Here is a 20,033-nt window from a genome sequence, read left to right on the forward strand (position 1 = left end):
CTTATCGAACGGGTGAAGTTTGGGGCAGATCGGACATTGTATGGCTAAGTTATAACAACTTCCTTTTACATGGTGAAACATCGAACTTTGTCAGGCTGCCACAGACACACCCTTCAACATAAACTCAAGATCTTCTCAATTTAACATTGCAAAGGCTTTTAGTGTAGACTGACCAAATATAACATTGATGTCATTAAATTTTCATGGGGAGTTGGTTAGAGCGTAAAACATGTCACTTCCTGTTGCCAGCAGGTGGCGCTATGACTATAACTGAATATGGTCATGGGCATGTATTCAGGACAGGACTTTTATCAAACGTGAATTTTGGTGGAGATCAGACATTGTATGCCTGAATTATAACAACTTCCTTTTTCATGGCTAAACATTGAAGTTTGTCAGGCCGTCACGGACACGGCCATCACACCCTTCAACGAACACTCAAGATCTTTGCAAATGTCACAAAGGGCTTTAGATTACACCAAATTTGGTGTTGATCTGTTTAAATCTCTAGAAAGAGTCTGTTTAAATACAACTCCTGAAAATGGCAAAAACGGCACAAAACTTGCAGAGAAAATTCTAAATAATAGACTTCCTGTTGGGTTTCGGACTTTATACCAAAGGACTTTTTTGTAGGTATTGGTGTGTTTCATATGTCATTTCGTAGATGTATGTGAAACACAGCTCGAGGGCACTTCGTTTAAATTTTCAGTGCGTTCCAAACGGGATATATCCCCCCGAAGGGTACTTTGGAGTGAAAACAATCATGGCCACCACATTGAAGGGTCGTTCCAAACTGAAGTGCTCAAAACTGGCCACTTCAAAGGGCCCTTCAGAATTAAGGATTTCAAAGTGTACAACTGATGGACACTTTGGGCCCCCATGATCCTTTGCGCTGAAAGGCACTTCAAGAAACAGCTGTTTGGTCCCCTACACCCTTCAACCCTTCAAAGCTCTCACTCCGGAGGGTAACCCCTTTAAAGGGATTAGGGCGCAAGGATGAGCCCTTCCGAATGGAACGCAGGGTATATAGGTGGTGCTATCAAGTCATTTTGTCATGCCCACTTCTGAAACTCATATGTGTGCAAAGTTTTATGAGTTTTCAAGCATTTTTAGGCCCTCAAAAATGGGGAAGAAGAAAAATTTGGAGAAGAAGAAAAATCTGAGCAATTCCAGTAGCGTCCTCGCACCATCGGTGCTTGGGCCCTAATTAGAGAGTTTTCATGTGTAAGCTGAACACAGACAATAAACCAGAGTGAATTAGAATGAAATTAGATCAAAATCCAGAGCTTGAGAATCAGAATCTCAAAACCATTGTACAGTGTTCGTTTTTAGGGTACGTAATGATTACCATAGTCAAATACGTTGGTATTTCCATTATTCAAGCTGCTTGGTTATACCATGGTATTGCCATGGTACTTCATGTTCAAAAGAATAAGCAAATAGCCCGACTTTGTCTTTATACAATGACTAAATGTTGAGTCAGTGTAACATTAGCATAGAAGTGCCTCAACTGGGTTCTCAAAGAACTTTTTTCACATGTCAATCAGACACTGGCAATATAATAACGCAAAGTGTGAACTGAACAAAGCTGCACAGCTCACTGGTTCGGAACAGCCATGCAGAATTCAGAGAGTTTGTCTTTCATAAATTTCTAATCGCTTCGTACATCTCCAAATTCAGCAATAGTTCTTTCTGAAGGGCTGGGAGTTGAAAGCATAGTTTTCAAAGGTTTTACATCATGCATGATCTACAGAGAAATACGGCATAAATGGGGCAGTGGGGCAGATCTGAGAAAGTCTCCCACAGAGCCAGAATCTGAGATTATCATCGGAGTAATCCTACAAAACACTAGAGCACAAAAGCATGAAGACATGCGCACATACACCCACACACACACATTTATACAGTCAATATCCATGCAGCTCCAGTTTCACATGGATGTTTATCGCCGATGGAATTGAGATCATAATACAATTTTGAAACAATATCTTATACAGGCCCTGTATTAATGCATCTCAGCAATTTCAATTCACAAACTCATATGCGCACACGGCATCTCATAATAAGGGGGTTATGATCATTGGGGTAGGAGCAATAACTAGGATCCTTTTTTGCACTTTTATGAGAACCAATTTGTGTCAGTCTCCCTGCGTTTATGTCCAGAGATGTGTGAAGTTTTCTTTTGTAATTGAGATTTTAACAGACAGTGTACACTATGTCATAGACTAGACTGAAATGCTTAATGAATTCCTCACATTTTTTTTTCCAAGTTTTGAAAATTCACCTCATGAGAGGATTTTCAGGAGAGAAATACCTTCTTAAGCCAGGGAAGATTTTATAATCCGAACCAAACACACACTGATAAGTGACAGCATTACTAATCCTCGTATAATATAGTGCATATACAACGCTAAGAAAGTTTCACACATATTCAAAATCTGTGTCCTCAAATCCGTAACTTTTCAAGAGTGGTGCAGAAATTGTGTTTGATAGAGTTCTGGCTGGGTCAGGATAAAGGAGAAAATCGTTTTATGGATTTAAACTTTATGGAATAAAGTTTTATGAATCAGAAAAGCGTTGTTTTAAGTCAAGTTTGGTATTAGGACGTTTTTACGCTTTTGGAAGAAATCTCTTATTCTCATATCTTATGGATTTTTTCCATTAAAAATACAGTACAAACAGTAATAGTGGATAATTAGTGGATAGTTCACCCAGAAATGAAAATTCTGTCATTAATTGGCACGGAAGTGAAGAAATTGTTGAATAAAATCATTGTTTTTGTTTTCTTTCTGCACAAAAAATATTCTTATTGCTTCAAGAAAATGTTGAACCACTGATGTCACATGGCTTATTTAATGATGTCCTTACTGCCTTTCTGGGCACTGAACTTGTCAGTTGCATTGCTGTCTATAAGGCTCAGAAAGCTCTCAGATTTCATTAAAAATATCTTAATTTGTATTCCGAAGATGAATGAAGGTCTTACAGGTTTGGAACAACATGACAGTGAGTATGACAGAATTTTCGTTTCTGGGTGAACTAACCCTTTAACATTTTTTTATTCTTTGTTGAATAAAAATATAAATTCATTTAGCAAAAAATAAAATCTTACTGAGCCCAAACTTTTCAAAATTAGTGTATTCTCTAGTGTACCTATAAAACAGGACAGTGTGTGTGTAACCTACCTGTAAGGCTATCCGGTCTTGACAGAACCATCCTCTCAAAGATGTCATAGGCCCGAGACCCGAAAGAAGAGTGAGTGCTGTCATATGCACGTGTATCGTGCTTCCCCAGGGTCCCGTACTGCTGAGGCTGAGCGGTCATACCGGCCCGCAGGAGCGTTGGTGACTCAGACTCCGACCCCGTCCCATTTCCATGCCGTCCCAAGTAGCTGGAGTGTACTGGGTCCGGGGCATGACTGGAGGCAGGAGGCAAGGTGGTGCCAGGAAATATGCTAGGTAGTGGACGGGGCTCTGAGACTATAGGTGAGCCATAAGGGCTTCCGAGAGAAGTACGCAGAGGCTGGCGAGACGCAGGGGGAGACGGGGTGTAGAGTGGGGATGGGGCACGAGAGGGTACAGAACTGACACGTCTCATGACACGGCCACTGCTGCCCACCTGGAAAACAGATTATATACAATCAAACACTATAACCATTACACATACACACTACACTGTGATTATACAGTTATAACTGAAATATTCAAAAGGGATTTTGTTTTGTAAAAATACTGTAAGATAAAGGATTGAGATCAGCTAAGGACAAAAAAGAAGGATAACCTGAACCAGCCCTCTGTGGGCTCTATGCAAGAACATTTCCACATTTAGCCTCAAAATTAAACACAAAATTAAATCTTGAAGAAGGGTCACACAGAAGGACAAAGTAATTTTCATATGATCCACCTTCACGCAACAGGTATTTAAAGTTTCAGGAATTTCAGGAGTTTTAATATAATAGAAAGTTTAACAAAATGCATAATACACTATAATACAGAATGTACTATAAAACACTAAATAAACAGAATATTTAATAACAATAATAAATTATATTACAGAGTAATATCTATAATAGAGTGCTTTCACAAACCATCATCAATCAGCCGTATTGGCTGCACTGAACGTAAACAATGCCAAAGAATCAAACAAAACATGTTCTGCTGATTATTGCTGCTGAAAATGGTCAATTACTGTCATGTTTTGGACTGTACTAATTGGTCAGGGGTGTGTTTCCCAAAAGCATCGTTAGCCAACTATGGTCACGAGTTCCGTTGTTACCAACATAGTTCAACGATTCGGTATTTCCCAAAACCATAGTTCAAACGAACATTTGCAAATAGCGTCACAAACTGACATGATTGGAACTACAGCTCTTGACCTGTTGTTAGAAGCATAGCTCCTTGTTAGTAACACATATGGGCTCAATAAATTAGAATAAGCAAGCTAACATGCAGTACAATCTATATCTTTCACTCGATCTAATTATAAATGCATTTTAATCAATGTATTTTTAAGGTTCCTCTGTAAGTGCAGTTTTTGAATAGTGTGCATGTACATAAAATCCTAAGGGAACCCCGGAGTGTGACATAAGAGGGAACCCTCGATGAATAAAAAACATCAAATAAAGCGAAATGACAGTGAACAAAAAATTAGTCATCAGGTGTTTAATATAGCTGCATTTTAGAGATCTCTAATCAGTTAAGTAACATAAGTTATTACTCTGTAACGTCATTAACAACAGCCCTACATTGTTAAACTAATGTGGTTCAAACGACGGAGATGTGACCGTGTTCAGGAAACAGTTGTGACTAGCTAGCTCATTTCCACAACAATGCATCGTACTATGGAGGTTGATCAGTTACGTTGTTGTAAGGGAAACGCACCCCAGACCGGGAGAAGCATTTGGAGTACAATAGACTGCTAAAAGTTATAACAAATTAAGGAGAAGAGTGCAGAAACTGTCTAAGGGAACAACAAGCATTTGTGGTTGCTCAAACTGAACCACCCTGGTTTGAAAAACCAGCATATGCTGGTAGGTATGTTTTGATGCTGGAATGCTGGTTAGGTAGGTTTTGATGCTGGTTTATGCTGGTCCTTTGCTGGTTTATGCTGGTCCTTAGCTGGTTTAAGCTGGTCCTTAGCTGGTTTTTGCTGGTCACGTTGCTGGTCAAGGACCAGCATAAACCAGCAAAGGACCAGCTTAAACCAGCATCAAAACCTACCTAACCAGCATCCCAGCATCAAAACATACCTACCAGCATATGCTGGTTTTTTCACCAGGGCAGGATTTTCAGGGCAAGAATCTTGAAAACATTTGTGTTTGCTCTTATAATTTCCGGTCAGGTAGGTGAAATATTAGGCTAATATCTTACTTAATACTGCTCGTATGTATCTTTAGCACCTATTAACTTTAGTTTATCAAAATATTGCGCCCTTTCCTGCTTACAAAGTCCTTCTCTATTTGATTTAGCAGCTTCCACACATTTTTTCTGTGGTTTAGACAGCATAAATCTAATCTAAACCTAATAGAACAGCGTATTCAGTAGTACATTAACCATGCAATCCACTCTGTTGTTTACATCCGAGTATCACCAATATGGCCACGCATTAGGGTAACTGACCAAATCGTGAAGTAAGTGCAACCCCTCTATAATAATACTAATATTATCTGGATTTTTGCTTTCAAACGTGATACCTAGATAGCTTTTATTTGGGTGGAAAACAGGAAGTTCTTCTAGCTTATATTTTGTTGACAAAAACGATTCTGATGAGTAATTTTGGCAGATGGTTATTGGCACATGCTGGGTTTTAAGCAGCATGTTATAAGCGACGGAGTTATAAGAGATGGAGTTTACTTCAAAACAAACTACTCTAAAAATAATAATAATAAAAAAACACCGGATACTCGCGTTTAGACAAACACAGCGCCGCGCTTCACACTAAAATACGTAGCGCGTCAGACTGCGTATTTCTATAATTAACAGCATTTCGGATTTGATAATCGCACTAGATGCCGAGAAACACCGTTTCATTTTCTAGCATACTTATTTACCAGCATTTGCCTGTCTGAGATGCAAAGGATGTCGGGCACACTGCCGATAGATGGCGCCGCTAGGCTGCCGAAAGAACTTCGTGCACGCAATGTATTTACAAACGCAGTATTTTACAGTTTGTTTAGTGATTATTTAAGACCATTCTGACTTCTCAGGTCGGAAAATATAAATAAATAAAACCTCTGCTAAAACTGCACATATATAATTTAGACCTAATGACATTTAGAAAAGCCTAATAACCTATGCAAAGTTAAATTAAGCAATTCATCTGTGTATTTGTGTTTATACCTGTGCTGAGGCCTGTCCTTCAGCCCTAGAACTCATGGCGAGGGTGGGGCTTCCGCTGGGGGCGGAGCTTGTCGACTGGGACCTCCCTTCCGATCGTCTGGGCGTCACTGTGTTACTATAGTAACCACTCACCTCCTGATATCCACTATCTGAATACGAATTCATTTGAGTAGAGCTGCGTGAGTTTGGCGCAGACCCTGAGCAAAGGAAACAGCAAAAGAAAAGCACGCCAGAAAAAATACTGAGATAGACAAAATATTTTCTGTGCAGAAATGGTAAAATAATTCTGTTTGAACTATGGATTGCTAGGTTAAATACAACCCAAGTTCTAGCAATAGCTGTGGCCTGTTGTTTATTAATTAATAACGACCCGTCTTTGACTTTGTAAAAATAAATGAGACAATAAACATAAATAGGTTTTGATACCACTTTTACTGCAACATCGGTAACTGGTGCAACTGGTTCTTCATGTGCAGCTGTAACGTTTTTGTGTAAACAATCGTTTATGTCCCGTTTTAATGTAAACAGACCAAAATTAAACGTTTAGTTAGCGTTAGCATCGCTGCGCTTTGCTAACACAATGTTTTTAGAAGCTGCACTGCCATCTATCGACGTGATTCAGTACGATCGTCTCTGAGTTGCATGTAAATTACTTAAAAAGCGGTCTACACAATAATTAATTCATTTACCTGTCCAAAAACATTACATCCGTCATCAAATCTTTCCATCCTGTGTACGCTGAATCTACGTCTGCGCTCGTTTTTGTCTTTGTCGGTCTTTCTGACTTCAGGATTCAGACCATTTCTGCTTCTTCGGTCGTGTTCCATTGTTTGACTTTCGCTTTTGCGTCACCAAACAACACTACGCTACCAGACAGAGCCAGCAGCCAATGAGCGTAAGGATTTTCGGGTTACGTCATTTCAACATGGCGAAATACGCGGAGGTACCCGCGCCATGTATGATAAAAAAAAAAAAAAAAAAAGGTATGATTAAAACACTTTTATATAAAGTTATTATGGGTACAGTGAGTGTACACACTGAATTGTGTCACAAAAACATTTTTTTTAATATGCTAACTTTTTAAAACGAGCACCAAGCTACTTAATGCACATTTAAGATTTAATAAAACATTTTCAAGAAAAAGAAGACAGCATTCGCTGCTCTTAATGTGCTTATTTGTACTTTGACCTTTTTTTTTATATAAATACTTATTTGAAAAGCTTAAAAATTATGTTTACCTAATTGAAAAATCACTGAAGGCTGCATGCTATTGTTTTATTTTGATTGGATTATAATGATATGATTATGTAATTATGTAAATTACAGAGTATGCTCAAATAAGAGTTATTTTCACTGGTATTGGTATCATCTTCTTACATCTTGGTAGTGTAAAAGTCCTAATGTATACAATAATTCTGTTAAAAGTGGAGGCCTACCTTCAGATCACATAATTTTAAGTATACCCACAACACCTGAAAGGAGAAGTTCACTTTCAGAATGAAAATGAAATTTTTTTTTTTTTGAGGAAAACATTCCAGGGCCCTCATTTATCAACAATGCGTAGAAAAGGTTCTATATTTTGTCCTACGAATGAAAATTAGAATGTGTGCAAGTACAAAAAAATCCATATTTATCAAATGTGTGTATGCGGTTCTTACGCACACCAGTAAGTAATCATGGTTGATAAATCCCACATGTTCTTAAGCATCATGCTTGTTCACATTCATGGTCATTTGCATTCAAAAACGCCTCCAATAATGGTGACAACACCTCCCTTTATAAATCATTTGAATGTGTAATGTCCTCACCAAAATCATGGTATGCGACACAGACTGAGACATCTGTGCAGCGCATGGTTTTTTGAATTTTCCAGCAAAGTGAGATCAGCCATGACACTATAGCTACATTTCAAATTACTTAGCTGCACGGCAAAAAAAAAAAAAATTGCTTATCTTACTTAGTATTTTTGTCTTGTTTCTAGTCAAAATATCTAAAAATTCTAAAAATTCCAAATATATTTACTAGATAAGCAAAAATTTTCCTGGGTAAATTTGTATTTTTCTTAGAAAATGAAAGATCGTTTCACTAGATACAACCTTTATTCTACAGCTGTGATCATGTAGAGCCCTTTGAAGCAGCATTAAAACTGCAATTTGGGCCGCCAAACTGTTGGCTCCCATTCAAGTCCAATATATGGAGAAAAATCCTGGAATGTCTTCCTCAAAAATCTTAATTTCTTTTCGACTGAAGAAAGACATGAACATCTTGGATGATGTGGGGGTGAGTAAATTATCAGGACAGTTTCATTTTGGAAGTGAACCAATCCTCTAACATCAGAAGTGTTTTCTGTCCAAAAGCAGCAGTACCATAGTGCAAAGATGCAAGTGGATGTAATTTATCTTTAATGTATTTTGGTACATTACTATACTGTAATGGTTTTTGCTTACTATACTGTATGCACAGTAATAAAATAAAACAACTACTCTACTGTACTGTTTGCATGGAGCAAACTTCTTTAACAAGTATTACATTGGCAAAACATAACCAGACTTTCATACACCTATAAAAGCGGTCTGCTTCAAAAGGATTACAAAATGTAATTAGCTTATGAAATGCAATGTATCCCAGCTAGGTTTCCAATGTAGGTGTATAAAGACTTTTTACACCTACAAGAAAGCATTAAATTTGCCCAAAAAATGACAGTAAAGACAATTATAATGTTACAAAAGATTTTCATTTTAAATAAATGTTCTTTTGAACTGAATTCATTTAAGAATTCGAAAAAAGTGTCCACACTATTTATTTTTCCCCAGGTTACAGGCGTGATGATAACAAGAAAGGTTTACTTTATTAACAAAACAGCATATTAGAAAGATTTATGAAGAATCATGTGACACTGAAGACTGTAGAAATGGCTTTATCATCGCAGGAATGAAAAAAAAACATGTTAAAATATCTTAAAATGTAATTTTTTAAAATTGTAATTTCACAGTATTACTGTTTTTACTGCCATTTTCATCAAATAAATGCAGCTTTGATGAGAATAAGAGACATCAACAGTAATCAACAGTAGGCCACAGATGCTGCCCATAGATCTTTAGTTGTATTTAACTTGGAATATTGCATTAAGGCATCATTACGAGTATAAATTGTTCACAGAAGGCAATATGTAGTGTGTATGAACAGACCCTCACTTTCACGCAGGGAGATCTGTTCCAATTCAGGAGAGTAAAGTAACCCCTGACCTCTGACCCCAAATGTAGGCGATGAGCAACCATCCGATGGCTTAGACACACCTGCACCTGAGGATTCTGATGACCGAAGGGTTAACACACTGTGAGCAGGTTTAAGTATTGAAGAAAATAATCAAGATGCAGTTACCTTCATCCCTTGACATACTTAACCTAAAATATGCCATCATTTACCTATAATAAAAGTCATTAACAGATAAAGTAAAAGTGGTCTATTGTGTTTTCATACGCTCACTGTAAGAGACAACAATAGGAATTAAAACTGAAGAAAATGGTAGAAAAGAGTTTTAGCTGCTTCGTGAGGATTTAGAAAGAGAAAAAGAGATTTCAAATGTAGTTCACTGGAATAATTCATGGGATATTGTTCATTAAGTTGGGTGACCAGATCACAAGACCGCAGTGTCTGTTTTCTTTTTTTAGAGCAGAATGAAAAGAAAAAGCCCAGAACCCACAACACAGTGTTTGTCTTGACTAAAAGAGCTTTTGGCACAGTTCTTCCGATATCAGTGTCATATTAAAAATACCCAATATTATAATATTATATTGTGCAATAACATAGCCAACATTGTGCAGCTTTGGGACACTGTAACTAAATCCATAATACACTGAGAAAAATAGTTCAGGCAAAAAATGTAGCACAAATGTCCTCTAAATGCTTCAGAGAGCCTTGAGTATAAAAATCAGCCAGCTCAACCATCTAAGGAGCCATCGTTCTGAGCTAGACTATGTGATCTGTCCTGTATGTACGTGACTGCAGTGCTGTCTAAAATGTCATTGTTCTGCCTGCTTTTTATTTACAACAGGTGACAAGAAAAAATAGCAACTAGACAAAAATACCTGCAGATCTCCACAGAAGGGACTTCTCAGAAGAGCTGGAAAAATGAAGACATGAGAAAAGAGAACAATGTCATACACGGTACACAATGCATCTGAGGTATTATATGAAACCAGTGCCTTTCAGCTGATTTTAAAGCAGACCGATATTGTGTTTAAGTAGTAATATATTATGGCAATTAATTAATTTTAATATAAGTATAATTATGCCTTCAGAAAAGTAACACAGCTGACAGTTTTACAATTTAATTTGCTCTAATTAAACAGTCTTGATCTCAAGGTTATGAAGCTAAAAAAAATATTTATTAAAGAGACCATTTTATACTGATGTTAAATACACACTCACTTGCTTACTATAAAAATCATCATAACAAGGTGGACATTTTTAGATCGCCCCCACTGATAAACCTAATGAAACATAAAATAAATTGATACAACACTATAAACTTTTAAAGGTGTATTCAGTACTTCTTCAGTTAATGATTCTCCTAGTTATTGGAAAAGCACTATAATAAGTGTGGTTCATTGTCTAATGTTCGGTCTTTGCATCAGCAAACAACTACTAGTGTATCTACACAGGTGAAAGCCAACAAGCATGAGGACGCTCTTCGATGTTTGCTTAAACGAACCACGCCATTTCAACATGGCAAAATATAAGGTGGGTGACACACCATGTATAATTAAGGGAGTCATGACCTGAGAAATCAAAAGCCCCTTGATCTTTTGACATATAACAGGTCATTGTATTATAAAAATATCCTGTAAGTTTTAGAACTCAAAACTTCTTGTTAGTCTAAAAATGGCTTATATTGAACCCAGTCTGCCAAAACGACAGGTTGAGGAATGTGCCACTTTATGACATAATAGTGTGGCTAAACACCAATCAATGGCTGCTTCTACATCATTGCCTGTTTAGCCCCGCTCACTGATTTGCACACATAGTGGGTAAATAACGAGAGAGCCAAACGCAGGTCTATGCAGAAACCAAACAATAAAGATGGCTCTAAAAGGGCTCATCGGATGCCCATTCTCCACAAGTTGATATGATTCTTCAGGGTCTTAACGAAAAGTCTATAATATACTTTGGTTAAAAATTCTCAATGGTTGTATAAAACAACACCCTTTTTACCTTGCCAAAATCAGCTTTGGAAAAATCATCTCATTCTGGTCGAGGCAGCTTTAAATGCAAATGAGCTCTGCTCGCCCCGTCCCGCCCCTCTCTTCTCTCCGTGGAGAGACGAGCCTGTTTACTTTAGCCACATTTAGCCACGTTTAGCCGCTAAACTTGCTAACTAGCACATTATTACGAAAGGCGATCGCAAAGATTCATTAAAAAACCCTTATACTCACTTCTGCTGTAAGTGAAGCTGGATCACGAATGATTCGCGTGAACATAGACGGATATATGTAGATCAGGAGGTGCATTCCCTTCACAAACAAACGTAATCTACTGCATCTTCAGCTGCTCAGTTGTCGGGAGTAAATGACGACCACTATGTTCATTATTACATCCAGCAACACAACACCTCAATCACTCAATCAGAGATATTCTTCTCTAACTTACATTTCTGTTCCGGCATCAAAACAAAGAGGGCGGACTGTGACAGCTGATCTGAGGTAAGACGCTCATGTCAATTAACTATTGTGGGAGCGCGCTCTGTCGGTGTGACGGCACACCGACAGGCATCTGAGAATGGCTCGATTTGAAAAAGGGGATATTATTTTTACAGATGAATTAAAAACCATTGCATTTTTTTTTTATCATTATAGGGTAGATTTGTACATACACTGCCAACACACAAACAACATGTAAAAGTGAACTTAGCATCCGATGACCCCTTTAAGACATCAAGATGCTATGCAGTGTCAAGTTGTGGTCTTTGCATTGCTCTCCTTCTGATTCTAACATAAGGAATGAGTGGATGAACTTTATTTTTACTGAAGTTCCAGACTGCATCAGTAAGAACTTGGTCCTTTGTTTACTTCATTTTACCATGGATTTGTTTACAAACAAGGCACAATTCAACACAGGATTTTCAGAAAGACTGAAACTAAAAGTCGATGCTGTGCCGACCATAGTGAATCACACCACACAAGTGTGAGAAACTGTTTTTATCATGTGGCCAATACTGTTTTGTCTGTAAATGCAGATTGTTTGATATGTAATAATCTGCCACGCCTATTCAAATGGTGTATTCTGATGAGGGAGGTCAAAACAGAACAGAAAATAGCCTATTAATTCTAAATTAGGATGTTTTCTGATGTGAAAATCGTGATAACATAAGTGGACCTCAGAGAACAGTACAGAATAATTTAAAAGGGCAGTTCATGACCCCTTTTAAACACTTAGTAAAGAAAACGATTACGAGTACAGTCCTCATCTCGCATAAATCTACACCAGGACTCAGAAGACTATTTACGAAAAACAATTTATTTCTTAATGTATAAAACTTTTTAAACAGGCACCAAACTACTGTACTGACCCTCATGCCATCTAAGATGATTGGAGAAATTTATTTGCTCACCAATGGATCATCTGCAGTGAATGGGTGCTGTCAGAAGGAGCGTTGTGAATGTCCATAATCCACAAAATGCTTTGTCTAGTAAAAAAAAAAATCAATCCCTGTTGTGCTTTGACATCAAAATCCACCAGTTTCTAACTGTCTTGGACTGTTTTAACTTGTAAACATTGCTTGATCTGTGCATTTTTCTATGACAATATGAGTTTTTCAATAGAGAAAGCAATATTTTATTTTAGTCAGAAGCAATGGTTTGAAGTTAAAAACATCTTAATGATGGATTTGCTTTTCACTTCTCAAGATTTTCATTGATAGAGTCATGTGGATTACGTTTAGCAGCTGTTTTGCTCTTGTTCTGACAGCACCCATTCAGTGCAGAGTATCCATTGGTGAGCAATGCTAATGATGTAATGGTAAATTTCTACAAATCTGTTCCGACGAAGAAACGGGATGATTAGTTAGATTTTAACAGAGATTAACTTAATGAAGAATGAATGAATGCTAAAAGATTTGTAATGGATGAAGATTTAATCTCCATCTTGGGCGGCCTGAGGGTGAGAACATTTTCAGCAAATTTTATTTTTTGAGTGAACTTTAATGGTGACCTATTATGCCCCTTTTGACAAGATGTAAAATAAGTCTTTGACGTCCCCAGTGTGTATGTGAAGTTTTAGCTCAAAATACCCCACAGATAATATTTTATATCTTGTTAAAATTGGCACTTTTAGGGTATGAGCGAAAACGAAAACAAAACATGCAGGCAAAGACAGACAATGCTTTGTCAAGTAAAAAACAGCTTGTTAAAATTGCCAAAACGCGTCATTTAAATGCAAATGAGCTGGTGCTTCCGACCCCCTTTTTAGAAGAGGGCGGTGCTTCAAGAGCCAGCAAAAACAAAACAGGACAATCTTGCGCACTGCAAATGTCAGAAATTCAGTAGTGGTGTGCATCCTTATATGTTTATGACTGTTTATGATTTATTGGGATTATAAAAGAAATGATTAGGTGGATTTTTACCATTATAGGCTGGTTGTTTTCACACACTGTGGCCACACAACTGTGTACAAACACCTTATAAATGTGATAATTGCATTAGTGTTGCACAATATACCAGTACTTAAAAAGTATCGCGTTTAAAAATGGTACGATTCCGCATTGTACTAGTACTGCATTTTAATAGGAGCCCTATTTCTGCGTGTCTGTGTCTCTGAGAGTCACTTCATTAGCATTTTACTGTTTTTTTTGCGGAAAAACTATCGTCATATAATGAAGACCCTAAAGGTCATCACAGCAACCCGTCAAATAAAAGTTCGGTTTAACTTGACAGTCAGAAATATATGAATATATTACTTAATGTAAAGATAGTACTACTACTACTAATATTTACCAGAATTTATTTACCAGAAAACTGTAAATACACAACACAGTATTTCTGGGGAAAAAAAAGGAAATAAAAAGCCTATAATAAATTAATTCTTTATAAAATCTGATTATCCTTTATAAATTCATTAAAGATGCTTTTGATTATTAAAATGTAATGAAACGAATAAAATAGAATCCAGAAAATAATGGAAAATAGAGTTTCACAAACAAAACTGAATTTGAGAAAAATAATAAAACGTATTTCATAGGGCCTTAAAAAAAATTTAAGTTAAACTTTTAATAAACTGCTGTTCAATTCTGCAAGTTTCATAATTTCAATTAATTAGACATGCTTTTTGATAAATGCTTTTTAATGTAACAATAAAATAGTCAAGAAAAATGTAAATGGAATTTAGAAAAAAATAAGACAGATTTCATAGGGCCGTCTTTATTTCATTTGTCTTTGTTTTATTGTAGTTGTCCTTTAGTTTGTTACTTGCATTTAGGTTCTTATTATTATACAAAAATAAAATAACAAGAAATGACTATGTCCTGATATGTTGTTGTGAAATAAAATGACTATATCATGAAAAAAGATTTGGCTTTATTCTTTAAGCTAACTTAACCAATATGGCAAAGATCTCTACATACCTGTAGGCATGGTAGTTGCTCACCATAAATCTGAGTAGTGGCACTGGCATGCGATTAATATTATTTTATTTTAGATTTTAAAGGGAAGGAAGAAATCATTTGTTTGTTTATGATCTCCATTTGGATCATCTATTATTCAATTACTTTTCCTGTTCTATGTTTTTTCGTAGTATCGGTTCAGTAGTAGTATCGTGATATTTTAGTCAGGTATCGTATCGAAGTCAAAATTTTGGTATCGTGACAACACTACAAGACAATATACTAGCTTTTAGTTTCATGCATATAACATTTGGCCAGAAAAAGGGAAATAAAATAAATACTCTTTTGACTGATACGTTAGTCTGTGAATCACTGTGTACTGTGCATGTCTAAAAGTTGGCATCAGCTATTTCTATTTCTAGTTATTTCTCACACATATATTTATGCGAAACACAAATGGCATCCGTTTTGTAGAATGACCCATCTCATCTTCCAATAAGTCAATGAAGAGCAAAAAGATCCGCTCCATTTGCCCAGCATTAGGAAACCATTACCAGTGAACATCAATCACACTGTTACAGTCTACTGACTGTCGCGTTTATCTCTCTGACACAAATTTTAAAAATCCTGTCCGGTTAATGACAAGAAATTAACATCCTTGTGCATTTGTAAGAACTGAAGAAGAGAGAAAAACGACAGGACGTGTGGTATTAGGAGTTCAGGTTGAATAAACAACAGAATGTAGACGCCACTGCCTTAAAACAGCAGATGAGTGTCTGCTAATGCCTGCCAAAAAGCGACACCGTCTGCAAAGGAGGGGTCAAAGGACACCGGTCATCAGTGTACAGCGACAGCTGAAAGGGGGCACAGTGGGGACAGCAGGAATGCCACATAGCGGAAGGTTAAAGGTAAAGGGTTGCAGGGCGCATGGTAGCAAGAATGCACACATGGACCGTCTTCAAGCAAAAGGAAAAAATGTCCTGTATACTGCAGCAAAACAGCACAAGCCATCTGAAAAAACAGAACAGACACTCCTTCACAGATGAGGAGAACAAACAGGGCAGCTGACATGTGCATACACACATACAGACACAAAGAGTTCACTGTGGCAAAGCAAGAGATGAGGAAGAACTGTACTTCAGTTTAACCAGATTGAAAATAAATCTCTCTGAAGTGATGGCTGTAGCAAACATCTCTGATTTATCAAGAGCACTCTTTCCATGACATTCATTAAGCGAGAAACTTTCGCAATACCCTAAAGCTTGAATGTGTTTATTGTAAATTGACAAACACCCACTTTCCATAAAAGTAATTATTCGGTGGGGAAAGAGAGACAACAGTTTGCACTTCACCACACATTTGTCCTTCATACTGACACACACCGTGAGAAACAGAACAGCGAGTGCTGTGTTTCTGTACAGTATGTACACAGACTACATATCCTGTACAGTTAAATGTGTCTCACGTGTAGGCAGGAGAGTAAGACTGATCCATTTATGTGTGGAGGGAGAAGGGTTTAAATGCGTAGTTGCCACGGATACACTCATATGAGATACATTTGAAAGCTTGAAGTAATATCATAAAAGTGCAATAATTAAGCCTCCTCCTAAAACCTCCTTAAGGCAATTATTTAACAATATACACTACCAGTCAAACGTTTTTGAACAGTAAAGATGTTTTTTTTAAAAAAAGTCTCTTCTGCTCACCAAGCCTGCATTTATTTGAGCCAAAGTACAGAAAAAACATTGACATTTTGAAATATTTTTACCATTTGAAATAACTGTTTTCTATTTGAATATATTTTAAAATGTATTTATTCCTCTAATTTCAAAGCTGATTTTTTAGCATCATTACTCCAGTCACATGATCCTTCAGAAATCATTCTAATATTCTGATTTGCTGCTCAGAAAACATTTATTATTATTATGTGGAAAACAGCTGAGAAGAATTTTTTCAGGTTCATTTGATGAATAGAAAGTTCAGAAGAACAGCATTTATCTGAAATAGAAATCTTTTGTAACATTATAAATGTCTTTATCATCAAAGTATTAATTTCTATAATTCCCCAACCCCATCCCAAAGCCTCCTCCAAGCTTTTGAATGGTATAGTGTATAATGTTACAAAAGCTTTTTATTTCAGTTAAATGCTGATATTTATAATAATGAAATACTGATAATAATAAAAAATGTTTCTTAACAGCAAATCAGCATATAAGAATGATTTCTAAAGGATCATGTGACACTGAAGACTGGAGTAATGATGCTGTAACTTTATGATCACAGGAATAAATTGCATATTAAAATATATTCAAATAGAATGCAGTTATTTTAAATAGTAAAAATATTTTACAATATTACTGCTTTTGCTGTATTTTGGATCAAATACATGCAGACTTGATGAGCAGAAGAGACTTCTTTAAAAACATTAAAAATCTTACAGTTCAAAAACGTTTGACTGGTAGTGTATATTTTTGTTGTTAATGTTTCGTCATTTTATTAATGGAACATTTAATCAAAAATAAATAAATTGCATGTTTTTGTGGAACAAAAAAGGAGATGTTTAGCAGAATGTTCAAACTGATCAGTTCCATACAACAAAACTGAACTGCAGTGTTATTAGCGTTAACCAAAAATAAAATTACAATGAAAACCATAAACTGCAAATAAAATGAATTTTAACCAAAATAAGAGAAAACATAAAAAATTTAACTTAGGTCGCGCCGATAGTCTTATTGGCAGAGCGCCGACATACAGCGCCATTGCGCAACGGGCGTCCCACCCCCTTCTCTCTCTCCCACTTTGCTTCCTGTCAGCTATGATCTGTCCTATCATAATAAAGGCCAAAAAAAATGTAAATTTAGTTTAACTTTAGTTTAACCTGAAGTACTAAAATAACTAAACCTAAAACTGAAATAAAAATTAAGAACTATATAAATATATTTAGAAAAAAATTAAAAATGACAGAAAATGCAACAAAAGTACTAAAACTCTAACTGAATTCCAAAATATAAAAAAATGATAATAACATATCAATAATACTAAAACAACACTGCTGAACTGCCAAGCTCCAAAAAAGGACAAAAAGCACAATAAAAATCTTCAAAAATATACACACCCTGGACATTATGCTTTAAACATCTGCTTTTGTGTTCCACTGAAGATGAGATGCAAGGTGAGTAAATGACAACACAGTTTTAATTCCCTTCATTTCCACCACTGCCATCTATAAAACAGTCAAAAACCACATCAGCAACGGTGATCAAATATTTACAATCATGCACATGTTTTGAGAGGAAAAACATGCTGAGCAGGCCTCATGGTAATAACGAGAAAGCAGTACAGATGTTCTTTTCATAAATATACTCTGCCATCATTTACTCCAAACTTGTATGACAAGACAAACAAAAACCCATGATTTTTGACGTCACTGATGTCAAACCTGTTTAAGCATTTTAAGGCGCCATATTTTTGAATGTACAGGAATACAAATTCAAGAACATCAGCAAAAGATGGGATAAAATGTCATATGTGACCCTGGACCACAAAACCAGTCATATGAGTACATTTTTTCAAAATGTTTCAAAAGCTGAATAAATAAGCTTTCCATTGATATATGGTTTGTTAGGATAGGATAATATTTGGTCGAGATACAACTATTTGAATATATGGAACCTGAGGGTGCAAAAAAATCAAAATATTGAGAAAATCGCCTTTAAAGTTGTCCAAATGAAGTTCTTAGCAAAGCATATTACTAATCAAAAATTAAGTTTTTATATATTTACAGTAGGAAATTTACAAAATATCTTCAAGGAACATGATGTTTACTTAATATCCTAATGATTTTTGGCATAAAAGAAAAATCAATCATTTTGACCCATACAGTGTATTGTTGGCTATTGCAACAAATATTCCCGTGCTACTTACGACTGATTTTGTTGTCCAGGGTCACATATAGTCTACTTTTATAACACTTTTATATCATTTGGAAATCAAAAATCATAAGGAAAGGTTTTTAAGGTTTTTAAATGAGCTGTTTCTTTAAATCAGACCTCCTAAAATAAATTCCACTCACTAAACACATGTATTTAGGTTTTATCATAGAGTTTATCGAAACTGCCTCTTACCTGTCACTTGCAGCACCTGGAGACTCCGCCCCCAACCTGCATCGCTCCAGCTGATTGGCTACAATCTGTCTCTCTTCTTCGAGTTCTCTGGTAAGCCTTTCAAACTGGAGCTCCTTCAGAAAGACAGGAGGGACAAAAGTGTCACCGCCGTTGCCTTCTACCATCAAAAACATATCCATCATGTGTAGGGAGTACACACTTCATACCCGTTTCGAGTTACAACATTAATTTAGCTTCAAAATCCATTGTGTTTAAATCCTGTCTCTTCTCAGCTTCCATCCTGTCTCGCTGCTCTTTGCTACTGAATTTGTGGCCTCTTCCCCTCCTCTTGCCTCAGTCTCTCTGTGTGTGTGCAATGCATGCGTGTTTGTTTATGTGTGTGTGTGGAAGGCGAGAAGGCTGCACTGTTGGCCTGCCTCTCTGTGATAGAGACAGACTCGTTGATGCAGCTGCCCTTAAAGGAGACACACTCTCTCACACACACATATAAACAGCCCACATTGCAGTTGTACTGAGAATAGTACGCTGAGGAAAAAAAAAAAAATATGACTGCACATTTTCCTGATTGCTTGCCATTGTGAGAGTGCAACGAAACGATTCCGGAGCATTGTATCTGCTCTGAAATAGATATTATATTCCGAAAGTATTGCAGGTTTCAAGCCGGCAAGCAAGCACTGCAAGAGAGGTTGCAATTAATGTAGCCGGTGAAAAGGAGAGATTATTGAGTGTTGTTCTCCAGGCGAGATAAGTCAGGCAATGGCTATCTGCCTTGTGCCATGCTGTGAGCTACCAGCTGTACCAGGCCTCTTCTATTCAACCTATTGTTCAGAGTGACAATACTTGCCTATGTCCTGATTCTGTCCAAGAGGAGCACAAAGAAACGACAAGACTTGACCACACAAATCACTGCAATCACACACACACACAAACACACACACAATGCAATGAAATCCATGCTGCAGTGTCCTAGTGAAACAT

General features: G+C 36.6%; 1 protein-coding gene across 3 annotated transcripts in view; it reads right to left on the reverse strand.

Annotated features, from left to right (window-relative positions):
• pkp4 (plakophilin 4) overlaps positions 1-20,033 on the reverse strand; it is a 57,590-nt gene that overhangs the window by 24,349 nt on the left and 13,208 nt on the right. Inside the window, exons 1-6 of one of the 3 annotated variants that reach the window (XM_051111975.1) lie at positions 19,262-19,274; positions 19,056-19,168; positions 10,424-10,458; positions 9,524-9,646; positions 6,336-6,532; positions 3,183-3,615 (exon numbers count right to left, since the gene is read on the reverse strand). In XM_051111975.1, the coding sequence (XP_050967932.1) occupies positions 3,183-3,615; positions 6,336-6,500 (598 nt within the window). In that variant the 5' untranslated portion in view covers positions 6,501-6,532; positions 9,524-9,646; positions 10,424-10,458; positions 19,056-19,168; positions 19,262-19,274. Of the gene's footprint in view, positions 1-3,182; positions 3,616-6,335; positions 6,533-9,523; positions 9,647-10,423; positions 10,459-19,055; positions 19,169-19,261; positions 19,275-20,033 lie in introns of those variants that run through there. The other 2 variants (XM_051111974.1, XM_051111973.1) reach the window with 2 other exon arrangements.

This window comes from Labeo rohita, chromosome 6, assembly GCF_022985175.1.
Source record: "Labeo rohita strain BAU-BD-2019 chromosome 6, IGBB_LRoh.1.0, whole genome shotgun sequence".
NCBI classification, from domain to species: domain Eukaryota; kingdom Metazoa; phylum Chordata; class Actinopteri; order Cypriniformes; family Cyprinidae; genus Labeo; species Labeo rohita.